Source organism: Cavia porcellus, unplaced genomic scaffold (genome assembly GCF_034190915.1).
Source record: "Cavia porcellus strain 051 isolate PalLab524CR breed Dunkin Hartley unplaced genomic scaffold, mCavPor4.1 scaffold_26, whole genome shotgun sequence".
Taxonomy (NCBI): Eukaryota; Metazoa; Chordata; class Mammalia; order Rodentia; family Caviidae; genus Cavia; species Cavia porcellus.
In genome coordinates, this window is record NW_026947509.1 from 35093472 (window position 1) to 35114230 (window position 20759).

General features: G+C 48.0%; 2 protein-coding genes and 1 long non-coding RNA gene across 4 annotated transcripts in view; 1 reads left to right on the top strand and 2 right to left on the bottom strand.

Annotated features, from left to right (window-relative positions):
• LOC100727417 (nuclear autoantigen Sp-100) overlaps window positions 1-4012 on the bottom strand; it is an 81261-nt gene extending 77249 nt beyond the window's left edge. Inside the window, exons 1-2 of the mRNA XM_063236647.1 lie at window positions 3814-4012; window positions 3130-3595 (exon numbers count right to left, since the gene is read on the bottom strand). Coding sequence (XP_063092717.1) covers window positions 3130-3595; window positions 3814-4012 — 665 coding nt within the window. The remainder of the gene's footprint in view (window positions 1-3129; window positions 3596-3813) is intronic.
• A 7074-nt stretch (window positions 4013-11086) lies between these two features.
• Window positions 11087-20759, bottom strand: part of LOC100727974 (nuclear body protein SP140) — a 57672-nt gene continuing 47999 nt past the window's right edge. For both annotated transcript variants that reach the window (XM_013157416.3, XM_063237131.1), the window contains 5 exons: window positions 15784-15899; window positions 14946-15051; window positions 14560-14637; window positions 14203-14346; window positions 11087-12959 (listed from right to left, as the gene is read on the bottom strand). In XM_013157416.3, coding sequence (XP_013012870.2) covers window positions 12861-12959; window positions 14203-14346; window positions 14560-14637; window positions 14946-15051; window positions 15784-15899 — 543 coding nt within the window. In that variant the 3' untranslated portion in view covers window positions 11087-12860. The remainder of the gene's footprint in view (window positions 12960-14202; window positions 14347-14559; window positions 14638-14945; window positions 15052-15783; window positions 15900-20759) is intronic.
• Window positions 15893-20743, top strand: LOC134473277 (uncharacterized). Its single transcript, XR_010043462.1, has 2 exons — window positions 15893-17513; window positions 18050-20743. It is a non-coding gene; the product is annotated as an uncharacterized LOC134473277 (long non-coding RNA).

The window sequence follows — 20759 nt, forward strand, 5'->3', positions numbered from 1 at the left end:
TCAATCAATCAATCAATCTTACGACCATAAGATTCTGTTGAGAGGCAGGATTCAGGCATCTTCTATTTCTCGCTATGTTTGAAAATAAACTTAAATAGCTAGAAAAACATTTTAAAATGTCATTAAATCATTGAGGAGTTAAAAGCACAGCCAGGGTGCCAGAGAGAAGTGAGGTGAAGAGAGAGGAGCCCCCCCACCCCACCCCGGAGGCGCGCAAGCCACTGTTGAGTGGAGGGCTTTTGCTGCTTCCAGAGAATCTGATTCTTCAATCTGACAGCCTTAGGGTGAAAGAGGCACAAATAGAACCCAGAGGCCACACGGTGTGGCGGGTCTATGGGGATGTAGCCCCTGTGTAGCCAAGGGAAATGCACGTCACAACTTCACAGAATAAGAGAATAAAGCAAAAGGACAGGTCAGACCAGGAACTGCTTGACTTCCTTGAACTTACTTAACAGAGTTCTGCATTGGTATGCTGAGGCTCTCAGAGTACAAATGCAAATCCTTCCCCAAAGTAGAACTTCACTGCGCACCTAAATGGAATCCTTAAGTAATGTTGCATATACTGCTAGGACTTGGTCAGATAACCAGCAGCAAAAACAAAACAGTCTTTGTGGACAGAAGATGGGAAGGGGAAGATAGCAGCTGCATAGCAGAGAAGGCCGGAAAAACCACTTTAATCAGGGTCAACTGCACTAGAGAAGGCCCCTTCCCCAGGTCACCCACTTTCTTTCCCTGTCCGGACCAGGAGACACAGAGTAGCCTGACTGTCCTATCACCTGACCCACTGCATGTTTTCTCCTAGAAGTCTGAACCTAAGCCAAGGCACTGAACACATCCCGGCACTGATGAACTTGTTTAGCTTGTTTCCATAGATACCAAATTAACCCTATCTCTAAGTCAGCTCTCTGAGCCCTCACTCAAACACCATCACCTGAGCCCTCCCCTGCGGACACACACGCAGAGGTGGGACACTTGTCACTGTCCTTCACAAGCACCTTGCGGCCAGTTCCCTTAGTGAGTGCATGGGCCCCACCTCCATGGTGCTTAGTAATTCTTTGTCTGGAATTCCATTTGGCCCTGACCTCAAGACAAGTTGTGGCGAACACTTGTGGAAATTCCTTTACCGGCCAGGGATTTAGCTCAGCAGCATAAGCACCTGCTATGCAAGTGCGCAGTTGTGAGTTCGATCCCTGGTTAAAAAAAAAAAAAAAAAAAAAAAGTAATTCCTTTGCCATTGTTTTGGAAGCAACTCCAGCCATAAGTTGGGCAGGACATGGACAGGGCAACCAGTGATAAGTCATGCTAATGTCATACCTCCCCAGACAGGGTGAACGAGAGGGTCACATCAGCTTTAGGGTTTTTTCTTTCATGGAACCTGCAACTCCAGTGGAACTATGAGAAAACAGAAAGACAGAGAAACACACAAACTGCACCAGAGCAAGGCAGCAGAAACGCAAGGTGCTGTCCTGGGATGAATCAAGGTGTGGAAGAACATCAATAGAAACACCCAGGAGGCTGAGCAACCATTACAAACACAAAGTAAAAATTCAGAAAGATGAAAAAGGGTCAATCAAAACTGGATGCTGAAGTTGCTCCATTTTATCCAAAAATGGGAAAAAGAAAAAGTTGAAGGAGAGGTGAAAAAAGAATAACAAAGGCAGACTTGAATTTGTGGCCTTTGGTGACCACAAGAATTGTGGTTCAGACTGCCAGTGCTCACGGAATTCCAGAGGAACTTTCTGCACCACTTGGTTTAAAAATGAGAACATCATTAATCACATAATAGAGCTACACTTGAAATTTTAATTTTCAACGAGACAGAAGTCACCATGTACCAAGTTAGAACACAAGGAAAAGAGTTTTCCAGGATGGTTAATAAAGTCTACTGTATCATGAAAGTAAGGCCAGACACCTGAATTACACAGGCAAAAAATAATCAGCAATGGAACAGGAGTTTTGAGTAACAATAAACAAACAAATAACAACAACAAAATAATCAACTGCCACTTAGGGAAATACAAAATGTACACAAAGTACACCTCTTCACCCATCGCCTTGGCGAAGACTGGGCTTGGCGTTGCTGGAGTGCACACTGATCAGTCCCTTAGGAAGGACTCTGGCAGAGGTTAAGGCCTTTTGCTCAAGAATTCTACTGTTCTTTTTTTTAGTTTTCTGGCGCAAGACAAATACTTGTGTATGTACAAATCACCAAATAGAAGTCTATAAGGCGTGGTTATTGGAGCTTGTTGATCAACGTGAACAAAGAAAACAGTCTACGTGACGTCACATCAGAGGGGGCGTGGCTTCAAAATTGTACACATAGGAGCTCTAGGTATTACTACAAAATGGTTAAAGACTGAGGGAGGTGCACAGGTATTAAAGTGAAAGCATCTCGAAGATTCCCGTTTTAAAATACAGAATGCAAAATACAGACACTGTCCTCCCTGGAACACAAGATATCTAGACATACATCTAACAAGACATAGTTCCCGTTACATCCTTCTACATGAAGTTTTCTGAACAAGACTGTATTGTGTATTTAGTTTGCACTTAAAAATATTAAGCAATGTTATTTCTGATTTGACTACAGGCGAAACGACAGAATTTCTGTCATTTTTCTGATCAGAGCATATCACCCGCTGGAACAGAACAATCAAAGGAAAAATCTAAGTCGCAGCCTGTACCAGGCTTTCGCCTCGGTGGGTCTTTCTCTTTCGTTTTCTCCCTTTGATCAGAACCAAGGGACAGGGAGTCAGGTCCAGGGTAGGCCCGAGGTGACCACTCTGGTGTTGGAGATGGCAGATCACGGCTTGAAAAGAGGCGGAAAGTTTGCCCTGAGCAGCCAGCCCCGACCCCGGGGACGCGGGAGGGAGACGAGCGGAGTCCAGCGGAAATACCTAAGCCTGTCTCCAAGGACGGCCCCGTCCGGAGTCCGCGGTGGCTACACCAGAAAGTGGCGTGCTCTGCGGCAGCCTGAACTCGCCCCGGCGAAACCCCGCTGCTCGCCCACTCTGACCCGGTCGCGCCCCGGCGGGGCTGAGCCGAGGGACAGCGGTGCGCGCCAGCGAGCTCACCACTGCGCAGCAGCGAGGCTGCCTGCAGAGGGGCCTGGAGGTCGGGGAGACTCACCTGCCGCTCAGCTCCCGGCCCCCACTTGCCATCTTCCCGCCGAGCCCCGCCTGGGCCTGGCACGGTGGCCCCCGAGCTCTCCGCGTCCCTGCCTGAGTCCACCGTAGCTGCCTGGGCCCGAGCAGGAAGTGGGTCGTCGGAGAGGACTGACTAGGAGACCGGGCTCCGCCCCGGCGGGGAAAACAGAAGCGAAAGTATTTACCCGGCCTCCGCTCGGTCCCGAGAGAGCTCCCTGCTGCCTCGGCCCAGTGCCGCTGCCTTTTCCGGAACCGGGTAGCAGGGACACCGAGGGACGGACTGTCTGGGCTTGGAGGACGGGGAGGTCTGGGCTTGGAGGACGTTCCCTGGGACAAGCGACACCAGGTCAGGATAAAAGAAACGCACCCAAACCAGAGCAGTCTGCCAGCCGGGCTGGGCGCACCGGGGCTGGGGAGCCCCCTGTTCCCAGATCCCCTGGCTGAGATGGCTGCGAGTGGGGAGAGGGGGGTGGGCGGGAGCCAGGAGCTTGCAGCCTTCTTCTATCAGGCCTGGGGCAAAGCTGTTCTAAAGCCAGCTGGTCCTCACCCTGGGACACAGCTGCAGAGTGCAGACGTGCTGGTCGCTATGAATGGGGGGTGAGGAGGGCAATCCTCTTAGGGGTCCCGGAAACCAGCAAGAGGTGTGAGAGCGCTGCAAGGCTCCCACCCCACTGGCCAGAGCAGCTCTGCAGGTGCAGGAGTTCCCAGTCCCGTGGCTGTGGGCTGCTTCCCACGGTCAGGGGTGATGGGGAGGCCTCTACATCCGGGCTCCCACGCTTCGCACTGGGGCAGGACGGAGGCGCGCACTGGCCTGATCGGGGATTGAAAGCGCAGGGCGACTGGGATGGGGCGACCTCCACCTCCATCCTCGCCAACACCGGGATGTTCCAATCGGCTTCCCAGTCCCCGCCCCGCCACGAATGAGAAGTGACCCAGAGGACTCATTCCGTACCAGGGCCAAGTCAAACAGGAGCAAGAAGTGAAGGAAAGAGGAGCCCCAAAAGGCCAGGCACTCGAGTCAGAGCCAGGCAGGCGGCAGAAGCCCGCTCTGACGCCAGGGCCCGAGATACAGGAGCAGGGGCCGGAGGTGGAGAAACTCGGGCCTGGAGGCAGCCAGAACCCTGGAGCGATGGATTCGAAACCGTTTTCCTCGGGCTCCCACTTCTTCCTGCGGTCAGCCAGGCTGCTGCCGGCGACACTGGAAGACATGGGGAAGGGGGCTTCCGTGGTCCCTCTACTCGCGCGCTTTCCCTGCAGAACGCTGAGAAGGGCGTCCTTCCCAGGGGGCGGGGCAGGGTCACTGCACCTTTGTCTGTCTGTCTGTCTGTCTGTCTGTCTGTCTGTCTGTCTGTCTCTCTGATGGGCGGAGGGGTTGGTAAGCTAAGCCGTCCTCTACCCCTGTTCTCCTTGGGACAAAGCGCCCCAGCAAGGCCTGGCACCCTGTACTAGCCTGCTCTCTCGTCCCGTCTCTTCTTCCTCTGCTCTGGTTCACCGCTCGCCTGGGCACTGCCACGGTGAGCCAGCCTTTCCCTGGGTCTGCTAAGGTCACAGCTGGCACCAGGGATCAGTGAGCCGCAGGCTGGGCAGGGAGATCCACTGTGATCGGCCCTCGCGGGTGTGCGCTGCCACACTGGGGCTGCTCCCGCTGGTGGGGAAGAAGGCGTCTATGTCAGGGGTGGGGACAGCTGAGCACACGCGACACTGCGGGACCGACGGCAGCTTTAGGCATCTGTGGGTCTCTGTGGAGGAAGCAGTTTCTCTGATCCGGAGCACGGCAGACGCCCCCCACCCCAGCCTAAGAGGCGGGGGGGGGGGACGCTGGCTGATCCGAAGGACACGCCTAGTCCCCACCTTTCTTCTGGGAAGACTTCTCTGACCGGGTGGTTGGGGTGGCCTGCTGCTCGCGGGCTCTCCCTCCAGACCAGGGCTCTGCGGCTCCCAGCTCAAGGGCAGAGGCCCAGGGCCGGCGAGGTTGACTGCAGTAGCTGGGGTAAACCGGACCCCTCAACAGGTCTGAGGCAGACCCCCCCCCAATCAGGAATAGGAGGGGTGTCTTGACCCCGCCCCCATCTCGCCCCTGCTTTTTGTTGCCTCCTAGCTGGTTCAGAACCCAAGTAAGCAAAGGGGTGACACCGGGAAAGAGATTGTTGGAGGTGGAAACGCGATTATTCCAGGGCGCGTTGGGGGTGGACATGCGGGTGGACAGCAGGGGATTCCGTGGCAGAACAGGGCCAAGATCAGGGGTGAGGGGTCTGAGCAGCGGGGAAGGGAGAGGGAGCCCGGAGGACCCTGGGGTCCACCTGAGCACCACTCAGGGCCTGGGGAAGCCCCCCAGACGTTCCCAGTCCTATGCTGCTCGCGGAGCGGGAGGCTGCCCAGTGCCACATCCCGGTCCCCGCCGGCGCAATCACCCTCACCCCGCGCTAGGGTTTAGCCGCCGCTGTGTGCGCTGGCGCCCAAGGCAGCCCCCCCCACCCCCCCACCCAGTCCCTGCCTACTGATGGGTAGCAGCAGAGTCTGCAGCCCGCTGGTACCGCCCCTGCCTTTCCACAGCCCCAGGGCACAAGCGAGGGAGGAGCCGTTGGCTTTGGGCTCTCATCTGAGCCCCGGAGCATCCCGCTCAGCTCCGCGTGGCGGGTACCGCCTTTCCTCCCGAACTTGGCTCCGGTCCACGCTACACCCCCCCCCCTCGTGGCGGATCGCGGTATCGCAGTCTCCTGTGCCTGGGTTCCCTGTGTCCTGCGGAGGAAACAGAAACCGAAAATCCTGTTGCTCAGAAATTGTCGAAACGTCTTTACATTTACAGCAGACGCTCTGTTATTTCCTTTTAATAAAGGCGAATCGATTGAAAGCGTAGATTTTGGATTTTATAATTCGACAGTCGGTGAGCGTAAACAGGCGTGGCTCACACTGACCATCTGGACTGTCGTTACCTTCTATTGGGGATGGGGGTGAAAGGCAAGCACGGGGGCGGAGGGGTGGTCACCGTCCTGCTCCAGCTCCCTGCGGGCTGAAGTCTCACACCTGCCCAGACTCTCCCTGTAGGGTAACCCTGCGAACCTCTGGTTCGAGCCTCAGACCAATCTAAAGCATCTGTCCACACCAAACACACTACAAAAAAAGATGACACACAGTGAAGTGTTTTTTTTTTTTTTCTTTTAGTAGTGGGGGTCAAGTTAAACCCCCGGCCCACACACGGTGAAGTTTTAAGAAAAGACACCAGATGTACTTGGTGCTGGGGTGGTGGAGAAATGACAGCCTACCCGTGCTTCACACCTCTACTCCCTCGGGTGCCTTCACTTCCGCCAGCATTCAGGGCCCTGGGCCTCCAGAAGGTCCTGGAACCTGTCCGGGTCAGCTCCCGGCCAGGCCCGGCCACTGAGTAAGCCTGCCCTTTTTGGAGCAACCCCAAGCCCGGCTTGGAGCAGTGGATCAGGCATCTCCTCTCCCGTAAGGGTGGAGCTGAGGCCACAGGGGTCAGGCCCGCCTCAGGGAGACCAAAGAGGTGCTTTCTTCAGTTTATAGTCGGTCCACTGGCGTCCGGCAGAGTGTCTGGGTGTCACAGTGGCAGAGGAAATGGTTGGGGACAGAGGAGGGCACCCCTGGAGCCCATGATGACCTGAATGAAGAAAGCCTTTTACAGCACAGCCATTCCCAAAGGGTCTGCAAACCCCACCATGTCTGCTGCATGTCTGCTACTAGGCATGGTTAACTGGATGAACCCAGGACTGTCTGGATCTTAGGATGCCCAGGTTAAGCAGGTGACAGAAGGTGAGCACCCAGCGACCATCTCAGTGGCCTCCACTCAGCACACAGAAGGAGCCTGTCAGGCATAAGTGGACGCTTCCATCGGGTGGAAGGCCCATAGCAGTGTCCTCGAGGAGAGGAAAGGGTTGCTTCCCAGAGTTGGTGATTATGAGACAGGGAACGGGCTTTCAACCGTGGGAAGAGTCTTAGTCAATTCCTTGCACAGAGGCCTTGGTGTCCCAAGTGGATTTCTGGCAAGGGCTGATACCTACCTGCTGGCTACTGACTGGAGGAGCCATGTGGAAGGGGCAGAATCTGCCTTACCCTGCACATTCTTGCCAGAAAATGTGGTGAGCAGGAAACGGCTAAAGCTGAACAGCTCAGGTTCTCAGGTAGGGACTGTGCCCAGGTGGGCAGAGTCCTGCAACCTCTAAGACCAAGCTTGTCCCCTGGCTCTGCCTAACAGGAAGAAATGTTTTTGTCTGTGTTTTTTGGCTGCCAAAGCAAGGCTGGCTGCTCTTGGGACCAGGCATGAAGAAACAGGAAGCTGCTTCCTCAGTGGCTGCTTTCTGAGTTTCTCAGCTTCTCCCCAAGGCCACTTACTTTTGGTCTCTTTGCACAGGCCTCAGGGAGCTGAGTTTTTGAATAGCATCTGAAGTTTCTAGCTGTTATGTTGGTTAGGAGCAGGGTCCCCTCTCACTCCTCAGTAGACCAGCTCTGACCTCTTCAACACCCAACCTGGTCTTGGGGGGCACTGATGGCTTTGGGTCCCATCCCAGCCAAGGAGCAGAAATGCTTCTGCTCAGGAGCACCAAACCTCTGCTAGGAGATGCCCAGAACTATATGCCTTTCTACTTTTGTGTTCCTGAGAGTAAATCTGTTTCAGTAAGCAAATAACAGAGTAAATAATACACATTGGGAGAAGACATACACTGTGCTAAAACTTCGGCTGAGATAATGCAAACCTTCTAGACACAGGAGACACTCAAGATGCTGCCGAGAAGCCTAAGAATTTTTCTTTGTAGCTAAAGGAAGAGACTGAGTGATAGCATCTGATGGTATCTTCCTTGCCAAGGGATTTGAACTGCAGCCTTCTGTCTGCCTCCTTCCTGCTCTGACTTCCATCTGCATCTAAAAAAAGAAAAAAAAATGCCATGACTCCCTGAAAATAAGACCTGCCCAGAAAATGATCAGGCTTGTAAGCTAGAGATCAAAGATGCCAGCCCCAGTCTGCCTGTCCTTATCTGCCGTCGCGATTCTCTTGCTCGCCGGCTACTCTGTAAGGCAAGTGACTCTGGGCCCTTGCGCAGCCTCCCAAGGCCATGCATCTGGCTGAGTTACACAGGAACAGTGGAAAGCCCCAGCCCATCTCCTTCTGGAACAAAGTGTGTATCCTCCACCCAGGAGAACAGTAGCTGCGGGCTACTGAGCAAGACCAGTGGGAAGTTCAGACGGAGGGGTTGTTTGAAATGTTGCAGAAAAATCACTGTCAAACCAAAAGGAAGACTCTGCAGTGAGGAGTCAGAAGGCAACTTTGATTATGCTAGTGAGCTTGTGGGAATCAGTCCCAAATCACCAGCCACAAGTCAGCTGGAAGTTCCATTTAAACACAGTTCACAAGCAGGAAGCACAAGGCCAATGGCAGGATATTACATGATTGGTTACATGAATTAAGTCATAGGTTGTCAAGCAAGCTTGTTCTAAGTAGATTTCCTGGGAATGAGGGGAGGGGGTTTGAGCAGAGCTCTACGTGCTCTACTTAACTCTACTTGTTAAATGTATCCTTGACTGAGCCAGGCTGTCCCAAACAAGAAGTGAAGTGAGTTGGAAATAATACATATTTTTCTAAGTAAGAAAAAATACAAGCTTTGTCGCTGGCCATAGTTAGGTTGATCTAGTGCTTTATCAGGGAGAAGCAGCTGGATGCAGACAGTCAAGGTTAACTGAGCCCAGCACGCTAACTGTGGGATAGGCAGCAGGAGCACAGTCAAGGCCACCGATCAATGTTTAATTTTGCTATAAAATGTCTATGAGTTTGCTAGTCGATAACTTTGCCCTTATACCAAGACTCATGGCTTTACAGCTTGGGACAAGAATGGCAGCAGCTTCTAGGGACACCAGCATACAAACTCCAAGACTAAGAACCCCACAAGGCCCCATGGTGTCACAGCAAAGCCCCCACGTCTCCAAGTCCAGGTAAACATGACTGACAGACATGGTCTCCTTCTGTGCCCCTGCCTGTGCATTAGGCAGGATGGAAGCCTTCCCTTGTAGAACAATATGCAGCTCAGCCTCTGCCTCTGCAGCACAGCTGTGGTGACACAGTCACCCTGTCTAATAGACTCAAATACCTCCAGCCTCCATCCTTGTGCCCCTCTGGCTGGCCTGGAGCTGCTGCATCCTCCCATGGACAGCAGGGATCCCCACCCAAGAGCACCCTGGTTGGTTCCTTATTCAGCCATGTTTTCCTCGGTCCCCCCAGCCTCCTGTATCTCCCAACAGCAACAGCACTTGGTTCCTTTGGGTGAATGACCTCTCCCCTCAGGTACAAGAGCAGAGGGACTGTCCATCAATATGCCTGGAGCAACCTGGCCAGCCAGGGAAGTTGTACTCTGGAGTAAACAGTGGCAAAGAATTAAAAATTAAATCCCAGTCAGTGACTATTCATTAACATCCTAGATGAAAGGGCCCGATACTTTCTGAGGCTGATCCCTGTAGTGGCTCTGGCTCCTGCCCTGCGTCCTGGCTGTCTGCCAGCTCAGCACTACTGACCTTGCCCCGGAATTTCATCAGTGAAGTCCCTTCTCCTCTATGGCAGAGAAACTGGTCTCCCTTGATGGCCAAGAGCCTTTACTGACACAAAGATGCCTGTGTTGATTTTGTAAAATTGTTTATTATTTATGTGCTATGTAGTTACAGACATCTTCTGTAATAAATGCTCATTTCATTAATCCTAATGATAGTCTAGTGAGCTGCTGTGACCACTGGGATCTCCATCTTAGTAGGGGGGAAGCCAGTGCCTAGGAAGGAAAAGTACCTGGCTCAAGGACACACAGCCAGCATGTGGGGAGTGGTCCATGTGCGTGGACCTCAGAGCCTGCCCGTGCTGTCTCCCAGTACCATTGGTTACAGCACCAAAATTAACTAAAAAACAAATGCAATTGAGGTGTAATAAAAAGTGAAAGCTATTGTATGAGTGCTACAAAGCTTTGTTTTCTGATGTGTAACAATGCCCATAGGATAAGTACATTTTATTAAGAGGGTATACTCACTACCTCCTCCATCTCCAAAGATGCATATCACAAAGCCCAGAATTATTTCCAACAAATTGAAAACCATGACTCTTTTTCTTTTCTGGGCAAACCTACCAACCTGTGTGATTCCTAGTGGTGAGAAATACAAGGTCAACGGTTTGGAACTTTAAATGGGGAGATCTTAGGTTTGGATGAGACCAAACGTAATGGAGAGATAGGTTTGCCAGTTGTGGGAAGGAGTCAACTTCCTTAAGCCTTTGTGCCCAGAGGCTGCCATAGTAGTTCTTGCCTCTCTACTTCCGCTTCATTTAATGTGTACCAGAGCTCCACTAAGCCTGAAAGAGCTACCCAGGGGCATATTAGAGTCACTAGCATTGGTGCTTGCCAGGGTGGTTAAACTCTGCAGAGCAGAAGAGTGTGCCTGTATTAACACATCCTCCTTACTCAGTTTTCTATTTTATCTTTCTTAATTCTGGATCCACTCCAGAATGCTATCTGCTCACTCTTGCTGATGCATGCAGGCCAGTGCTGCCTCTCCCGTCTTGCAGCACCACCTGGAGCTTATCCAGCTGGTCCATGCTGAGGCCTCTGCCTCATCTGCATTTAAACAAGGGGAGGGGAGCGGTGGGGCAGAGGGAGTCCATGGAGAGCCCAATGGTTTCAGGAGCACCTGGAATTCAGACCTCTTCTGTGCATGGACCTCAGCCCCATCTGGAGTCCTGGGTTGGCTGAAGAGATCACCTAAGTTTAGAATTCAGTCTTCTCTGGAGTTCTGTCATTCTTCAAATCAGGACCTATGACAGCCACACCTTGCCGTCAGCCTTCCAGCTGCACACATGCGAGTCTCTTTGCTTTAGGCTGGTGACTGATAGATCTAAACTGCTCATTTACTCCTATCAGTACATTAGTAGCACTCAATGATAGTCGTCAAACTCACAATTCTTTTTCTTTAAGTGTGGAATTTTTAATATTTATTATTTATAAAAAGGCATCACAATTTTCAGTGTTGACTGTTTTCTGATGTAGAGTCTAAAGTATAACAACAGAAATTCCTATATGAAGTACAATGAAATATTACAATGAAAATAGCCTAATCTACAGAAAATTAACCTTCAACTAACCTTCAAGTAAACTTCAACTATCAAACCTAAGGCAGTCTTCAAAACCCACAGTTCCTATGCATAGTTACTTTTTCCCTCTTCTGAAATGCCAAACAAGCACACCAGCTACTCTATCTTTTTGCCTACAGGTGAAAGTTTGGTAACTGCACTTCTAACATTCCAGGGAAGATGGATATTCCACCTAGCACCAGTGGCCCAACTCCAGAATCACATCCTGAGACTTGGCTTTCTAGGGCCATTATCTTAGGGTGCGTTCTTTAGAAGGACAGTCAGAGATGAAATCTCTTAAGCCGGTTATTTATTAGTAGTTCTCTGAGGAAAAAAGGAAAAGAGAAGCAACATGGAATAAAGGGTAAAGCTAAGCCACCATGAAATCCAGCCTGACCTCAGGAAGAACACAGAGTGGTGCCCAACCTCATCCCTGGTTGCACTGTCAAACAGGGACTGGCCTCCAGGGCAGGTGGTGGTAACAGCCTGCTGAAGCTTTCACCTGGCTGGGTCTGAGGGTCCCCAAGGCTGAAAGAAGGAACCTAGCCCACCCTTGGAGAGTAAGTTTGCAGGTCCACTGATTCCTATCACAGAACAAGTATTTTCAGGATGCATGAGTAAGAGGCATGAGAAAGGTTCACTGGACAGAGATTTTATGACACGTGCAGCGTGAGTGTTCAGAGAAACGAGACTCACAACGAGTACATTTAAGGGGGCGTCTTCAGTATGGGCGATCTAAGAGGTGATCTAGGATGTGTCTTCAACACCAGCAATCTGGGATGTACATTCCTACTGTCAGGTTACCCTTCTGGTGGGTTATGTCAGAAGGCTAGCCTTCTACCTGTGTTTGAAGTTGAGATGTGTTCCAGACCCCGGCTTTACAGACTTATTGTGTATCTTTAAGACCTTTAGAAACTTTTTAAAGTGAGGTTACTGGAAGGGAAAAAGGCTTGAGTAACTTTGGGTCTTTAAGCTGCAGTGAGGTACATTTTAATATCTCAATTTCCTTGTCTCCTTTCTGCTGAAGCAGGAGACTGCATGGGACCCCAAACAAGTCAGTCAGACACGGAGCAGGAAAAGAGGGCAGTCTTACTGCTAGCGTTCCTCAGTGACGAGAACAAAGCTATGTTTCCACTTTTATACTGCTGCTATCATACAGGGCAATTTTTCATTGGAAATCAGCACAAAGCAAAGCTATGGAAGCAAAAGAATGATTAAAAGGAAGTGAACAGTGATCAAGGAGGCAGGAACTTCAGACAAACACTTCCAAGTCCTCTGCACTCCACTGACATTATCCCACAGCTGAACTTGTACATGGCAGGGATCAAAACGATCAGGTTCTTCAGAGAGCTCAGCTATGTCCATTTGCCAAGCAGCTTAACTGTATGGTTAACCCACAGTTGCCCGACTTCACACCAAGAGCTGGTCTCCTCTCTCACTACCTAGTTTTTATTTCCTCTGTTCCAGCTCAAACCCAGCGCCAAGTGATTCAGAAAGTCTTCAGGCATGGTGAAATCAATGGATAACACCCACTGTATTTGGAGGTTGGAAGATTTGGCCAGAAAAAAATCACGCCAGGACACCAACCACGTCTTCTGCACCAGTCAACTGCTCTCATTTGTTTCCTGAATAGCAAACACTTCCTTGAAGTTCTTCTCAAATTCAGCCTCCAGTCTAAGTCCCATTTGGCCAAATTCATGGTACTGGAAATAAGATAATAAAGACAAAAGAATCATATTGATTGTCAGTGTTATCAAACACCTTGTAATTGAAAGTGATCATGACTGTCTCTTAGATACTCTAAATTACACTAACCAGGTTTGCAGCGGTTGATGGATTGTGTCAATCAGAGAAGTTTGAAAACTTGACTAAGTTGGCTCAGCAATTCTACACTCTAAAGTGTAGAGGACCTGCCCTAACACAGCTATCTGCACCCTAGGTTGTACAGGACCTGCCCTAGAGAAGCTTGTTGCCTGGATGGTACAAAAGGCAAACAAAGAAGGACTAAACAGTTTCTGTTCTTCCAAGGAGCTCCAGTCTTCACCTTCAGCTTGGACATCTTCTCCTGGTTTCTAGCACGACTCTTTGGCTTCCTGCCTGGATCCTTCAGTCTTCCAGCATGGGCTCTTCAGCCTTGCACCACAGACCCACTGGTCTCCTGATACAGGCTTTCACAGAACACTGCATTGAGCTTGGACTGCATCCTTCAGCCTCCTGTGTGCAGACACCCTCTGCAACACTGTGGCTGACCACTGTGAGCAAATCCTGTTATTTCTTATACACTTGTATATCTTGTGTTATATCTACTTCTCTAGTAAAACACTGACTAAAACAAGGTTAAACCTGAAAACTCACACAGCTACCAGTAAGTCCTGCACCCCACAAACATATTTCTTATTAATGGGACAGAAATGTGAAATCATTATTACAGTGTGGGGCCATTAATTGTTTGGCTTCAGTTGTTTATTTCAATGAACATTGGACAAATAACCTGTTCTTTTTAACACTGAAACCAAAGAAGAGTATAAAGTGTATAAGTGATCTTTTCCTCCTTGTCACCTCTATTCCTCTCTGGTGACCCTGGTTAACTATGTGGCCCATGCACAGGTGACAGACCTGGAGCTTGAAATTTCTACAGTAGGACACAGAGACCACAGACTTGTCTGTGGGTGCTCAGGAATAGGAAGGACTTGGCCGTGCTCCAAGTGCTCCTTTCGGAGGGGAGAGGAGAGAGTTCTGGGGGACTTTCAGGCCTTTCCGGTTGCAGTGACACCTTCTGACTCACTGTTTTAAATCTTAAACTGAAAAAAAAAAACCATTGGCTTCCAGAAGCTTTGCTTATGCTGGCTTGTTTTAGGAAGATAAAGGGAAACAAACTTTTTAGGTACCAGGAAATGAGAGGTAGAGAGACCAGGGAGAAAGAAACTGAAATGGAAAGCTGCTGACCTTGTACGAGGTCCTGTGGTTCTGAAAGATGAGGCGCATGTCCTGCACAAACCCTGCCACTTGGGTATACTCCTTCTTAGTTAACTTTGTCTTGATTTTGTCCAGCCACATGAGTTCCTTTGGAGCTTCAGAAGTCTCCTTAATCTGACAATAAAAATACCAATGAGAGAGCTACTAGCACAGTTCCAGTGCTAGTAGTAGTTACCTTCTACCATTTCTCATCCAAACGGACAGAAATACAGAACAAAGAGCACTGATCTCATATTCTCACTCCTAGGAGATTTTAACCAAATCCCACAGGTATCTACTTCAGAGTCACATAACATCAAGGCAGCATGCGATCATGTTGCTACTTACATAGTAGTAATATGGAATTTTGGCAAAAAAGGAGCTCTCAGAGCAGCAGTAGACCTTCAAGAGGAGAAACTCACATTTCTGCAAGAGAAGGGGCCCATCCGTGAAAAGCAGTTTGGAAAGAAGGAGCCCACATGCATAGCTATATAGAAGGCACAACTCACACCATTTTTAGAAATTTCCCCAGATGTGTGACTCTGGGAAACAAACATGCAATAGCTCTGTTATTTTTTTTTTCTTACAAATAGGTTCAGTTGTGATACCAACATGAGGGAAGCATGGCTTAGCAGTCTAGGTCCCCTTTGCACAGCCTTTCCCTTCCCTCAGGCCTGTTTGTGCTTCTCAGAAGAAAAGAGAAAGGAGAAGGTTTGGGGTCTCCAATGACTCACCAACTGTTCTTCAGCCTGCATCTGCCTTTCCAGGATCTCAGATTCCTGACAATGCTCTTGGCTTTTGAAGGACCCCACTGTGCAGAAGATGCAACTCCACGGGTTCCTGAGGAGTTCGATGCAATGTGAGCAAAGGTCAGACCCCTGGAATCAGCTGCCACTATCCTCTTTTAAGGAATAGCCGATGGGCTCAGCTGGGCAGGGAGGGACTCTCAAGAGTGTCCAAGACCCCTATATGGGACCTTGAGCTGTCAGCCTCCCTCCCATCGACAGGGACACCAGGTGGTCAGTCCTTAGAAAGTGGAGTCATGGTGAGTAAGAAGACTCTCTTTTCCCCATCAGAGGTGCTGGGAATAAGCATGAGGACCCCAGCAGTAGGACATTGGGCTTTAACGCATGGAGCTCCCGGGCCTTTACTGGCCTGTTGAAATCTGGTATAATGTGGGAACCAGTTGTATTTTCTTCTTTCCTGAATAAGGAAAGAACAGCAACAACAACAACAAAAAAACTGGTGCTTCCCATTCCCTGTCCCTTGGACAAGAGTCCCTGCTACAAAACTTTGTGTAGCTAAAGGCACCAGCCACCAGCCTCCACATCCCAGAGGAGATGTTTCTGGGAGCCCAAGGACATGAGCTACCTGCTGCCAGTGTCTTTAAACTGCTTTCTGCCTCTCACTGCTTGATCTCAGTCCCTCAGAATCCCTGGAAGTTGCCCTAAGAATGTGTGGCTCGGTTACTTTTTTCTCTTCCTCTATTGAGACACAAATAGAAACTCTGGAGGGGAGTATACATAGCGGGAGGAAGCAGCCCTAGGGAAAGACGGAGGGAATCTCACGTGCCTCTCAACTTCCACAAGTGGCAGGTGACAGTACTCGTGAAAGGCTCTGGAACAAGTGTCACAGCAGAACAGCGTTCCCCCGTCCCTGCACACCTCACACTCATTGGAGTTCCTCAGCTAGAAGGCAAAACGACACCCACATCACCGAGATTGGTCAGGTTCTGCAAGGCTTCCCCTGCATGAACCCAGAGATTCAGCCTGCGTGGACACATGTACTTCTTTCCAGAGTTTTAAGGGTCACCATGGAGACCCATGGAGAAATCTGAGAACAAGACATCTCGGTCTGCGGGAAGTTCAGAGGAGAGGGTGAGTGTCAGAGCAGAAGAGTTTTCTTATGAAATCACAGATTTCTAACACATTCTAACAAAGGAATATAAGCAACAAAATAGGAGCATGATTTGAATGGAGTCAGAATAATTGTATTATCTTGCAGATTAAACAAGATCCTTAAGTAAAGCATCGAGTCCATTTACCTACACAACAGTGATGAAACTGACTCATCCAGGGGTGATTTACTTAGAATTTAATGTGGTGGAATAAACTTCTGACATATCACTGCATCCCATAGTCTTGGCCATCAGTTCTCCATGAGTGGAAGAAAAAGTCAGAGGAGGATTTCCTAGACTGTGGGTCCTGTGCCTGTAACAGTGCCTCTTGGGTACAAGTATGCAGTGAGTGCAAGGAGGGATGGAACTCGTTGGTTCTGGATCCTCCATGATTCAGAAAAATGGGCACATCAGGTGTCGAAGCGCCATCTCTAACGTTCAGGGTGTGTAGTCATAGCAACTGCCAGAGGCTGAAGACCAACTATCTACTGTTGTTTTCTGCTCCCATGAAAGAGCTGGAGTTTTATTGTATAAAAACAATAAAGAAATTCCCCCGAAGCACCAGATGGGAGATTTTTCGCTAGTCTCGCTGTGTGGGATCTTTAGCCAAATTAAATTTTCATCTGGAGAGGTCGAAGTGTGATAGCATTACATCCGAGTGTTGCATCCTATTTACTGAAAACTAACAGTTTACAGAGGTAGTAAAGAGGACAATACATGCCCGCTCTTTGATGTACAAATACCTGTGTACTCATGAATAAGAACTGGTTTGTGACTGAGCCCATGGCCGTGTGAGGGAAACATGGTATAAGGCTGAAATTAAACCTCAATATTACAGGCTATCTGGACATCAGGTAAAATTGCAAGGCCCTAGAATGGCTTAACCATAAATTTCCCTTTTTGCTCCGTTTCTTTGGGTAAAGTCCCCTAGCTAATGATACTTCTTGTGTGGGGGACCATGTGCCATTTCTACTTGTCAGTGAATAGCAGGTTTGAGTTCCCTGCCAGCCACAGAAATAGGCAAATGAGCCAATCACAAACTCTTCAAGAGCCAGGGTGCACCCCACCCACCCAGCCCCTGCTTGTTTTGTTCTCTGCTGTGGTCTGGGGTGTGTGGCCACCCAGGGATATAATTAGTAAGTGTGACTAATAAACTGCTGCCCATCTCATCTGTCCAAGCATCAATCCTAAAACCCTAAGCTGGGAATTCTTCCCTAACCCTCAGAGTTAAGGAAGCCATGTGGGTTGGTTGTTTTTGGAGAAATCTCTGCCTTTCTATGAAGAGGACACATAGGGGAGATAGTGCGTTTCCATGTGGGAACAGAGCTGCTACTCAGATCTCAAACTGTCTCCTTTCAGAAAAGAGAGGACCAGGAAAGCGTGTGTTCCTGCACACACATCACAGGTATTTTCTGATTTTCGTGATTATGTTGATTTCCAGGTTCACACCATCAGTCACTGACTTACCACTTAGCTTTCTGAATTTTCCTCTTCTTCTAAACTTTAAAGGATAGAATTCCATTGGCCTCAGATCACCAAAGTCACTCTCAAAACTTTAGTTGTACCTTTACGCCCTCAGTTCCTGGTCTCTCCTCTGCACACATGCACACTCCTGTGCTCACCAGTAGCTCCTTCAAGGCTCCGCATGAACAACGCAAACCCATCCTGTCAAAATGTAGCTTCTCTTTCTGCCCCAAACTGAAGTCCTGGACAGGTTCTTTCTTTGGTGCTTCCTTTTGGTTAAACATGCACTACCTACCACAAACCTGGAAATCCCACCTGTGCCATCCTGTCTTTCTCAACTCTCAAATCCAGCCCATCCCAGCCCTATAATTATTAATTTCTAAGTTTCTTTGAAAATTTATGATGTTCCTGCAAAGTCCACTGTGTATAAGGATGCTGAGGTCCTAATGAATGGTTCTACTTTATATAACTTTTTAGATCTGGGCATGGTGGCTCACACCTGTAATCCTGGCACTCCGGAGGCTGAGGCAGGAAGATTGGTGGTGCAAGTTTGAGACCAGCATGAGCTACAAAATGAGCTGAGGCCAGCCTGAACTGCATAGAGAGACTGTATCTCAATAAAAGACAAAAAAACATTTTAAAAAGACTGGTCTATTTCTGACAGTATATTTTATCTAAGTTAATGATGCATGAAGACCTAAATGTTCTTCCCAGGGTTGGTGGACTAAAGTAATTTGGAACATATCTGTGTTATTTCTGAGTAGGAAAAGGAATCAAAGATGAGAAGACAGTGATTAATCAACATTTTGAGAATGATACTTGGGCTTTGAAAAATACTTTTAAGTGAATTGAGATCTTGCTCATTTATTTTTCTTTGAAAAATGGACATAGTATGGGCTCCCAGAAACGTCTGCTGAAAGTTCTCACTCGTCATGGGGATTTTCAAGTACAACCCTAACTGGTATCTGCAACTGCTGGACAGGGGCCCATTTTTCTTCTCAACACGAGACTCATGGACACCACCATCACTGCCAGAGAGGTCCCAGAAAAAGATAAGGAAATAGTGAAGGTCACCAATGTTTAAGAGTCTTGCATCTCAGCCTTTTCCCCTTGCATACTTCAGCAGCCATTTGGGAGCTAGCACAAGCTGAGAAAAGCAGCAGCCATCCCTGCATCAGCATACCCAATGGCCATGATCAGATACCCATAGCCAGCAGTGGCCAGAAAAAAACAAACAGTCTCACTTCAGAGAAACTGTAGCCAATGCAGGAAGTGCCTGGGACCTCACTACCCACTTGCTGGGAAGAAGCCAGGAATATGTCAAGATAAAGAAGCAAAGGCAGTCTCTGGCTTCCAACCCAAGAAGAGCTGGTCCAGGAGACCTAAACACGAAAAAGATCAGGAGTTGCACACCTGAAGTTTCTGAAGTGTTGGCCACTGAAGTAAAGAAACAACTTCATGAGGCTATAAAAGAAATGAGAACAGAAATACTATTTCAGGTAAAAGAAGAAATGAGAAACATAATAAAAGAATTGCTAAGCACCTCTAAAGAAGACAGATAAAAATAGAGGAGCATAAGAAGATGAAGGAACCCTTGAATGAACAATATAAAAGATTTAGAATACATGAAACAGATTCAAAGAGAGATCCAGGAAATTAAAAACTCCATTGTAAGTTGGCAAAACTGCTAGAAAGCAACTGAAGATAGACTTTTAAGCCTTGAAGACAGGTTTGCAGCTTGTGATCGCGAAGGGAAAGATCTCTTAAAAATAACAGTGAACCAGGAAGTAACAATTCACTGGCTGCAAAACAATGCAAAGAAACATAATTTAAGAATAACAGGTGTCAGTGAAAACGCAAATGACATTAAAAGTCTATTTAAAGAAGTAATAGCAGAAAACTTTCCAAGCATGGGGAAAGGATGTGACATTCAGATAAGTGAGGCATATAGAACTCCATTAGCCATAATCAAAATAAATCTACCAAAACAGAGCTACACCCAGACATATAATAATCAAGATCTCAGAAATTCAACACAATAACAGAATATTAAAAGCTGTGAGACAAAAGAAACAGATCACCTATACAGGAAAACCCATCAGAATCACAACAAACTTCTCAACACAAACCATCAAGTCAAGTAGAAGTTGAAGTATTGCAAGTCCTGAAAGAAACTAACTTCTAACCCAGGTTGATGTATCCTGCAAAATGTTCTTTCAAAATTAATGGAGAAACAAGATACTTCCATGACAAAGGACAACAAGGAATTCATGACCACCAAACCAACCCTACAAAGAGTACTGAAGGACATTCTAGAGAGATTAAAATAACCACAGTTCCAGGAACAGCAGCAGAGGGAGATCACCGAGTGGGGCAGACAGCTGAATGGAGGGGAAAAGTAGGCAGCCAATGGCAGGAAAATAGCATGGCAGAGACAAGCCAGTGCATGTTGGCCATAACCATTAATGTAGATGGCCTCAGTGCATCAATAAAAAGAAACACAGGCAGAGTGGATCAGGAGACACAATCCATCAATATGCTTTATACAAGAAACACATTTAACTAGAAAGAAAATTCATAGACTGAAAGTCCAAGGAGAAAGAACAATGCTCTAAGTCATAGGGAACCCGAAAAAATTAGGGGTAGCTTACCCATCAACTGCAGAATGGATAAGAAAGACACAGCATTTTTATACAGTGGAAAGCTACTCAGTTATCAAGAAAGATAACCTCAAGGCTTGAGATCATGCTCATGGGTGAAATGGCTCAGAGTCACATGGGTGAACACCGTGTTGTCTCCTAGTATAAAAAAACTAAAAGAGTTTGTTGGGATCCAAAATGCACACTATATATTGTGAAAGTGAAAGGGGAGAAAATGTCTAAAAAGGAAAGGCAGTGGCTCTTGCTAATCTATTATTGTGTTTTGAAACCTGTATTGTTTTCATTATTTTGTTTAGTTTGGTTTCATTCTGCTCTATTTTGTTTGACTTTATTATGCCTGATGAGCAGTTATTTTGAAGATAACAAGAGTCATTAAGATAGCCATTATTGATTTCCTTTTATCTTGTTTTGAAGTCCTGTACCATGTTCATTGTTTTGTTTTGATTGACTCTGTTCTGTTTTATTTTGCTTGGTTTTGTTCTCTTCAAAATAAAAAAATTTTAAAAAAGAATCTTGCATCTCTAATC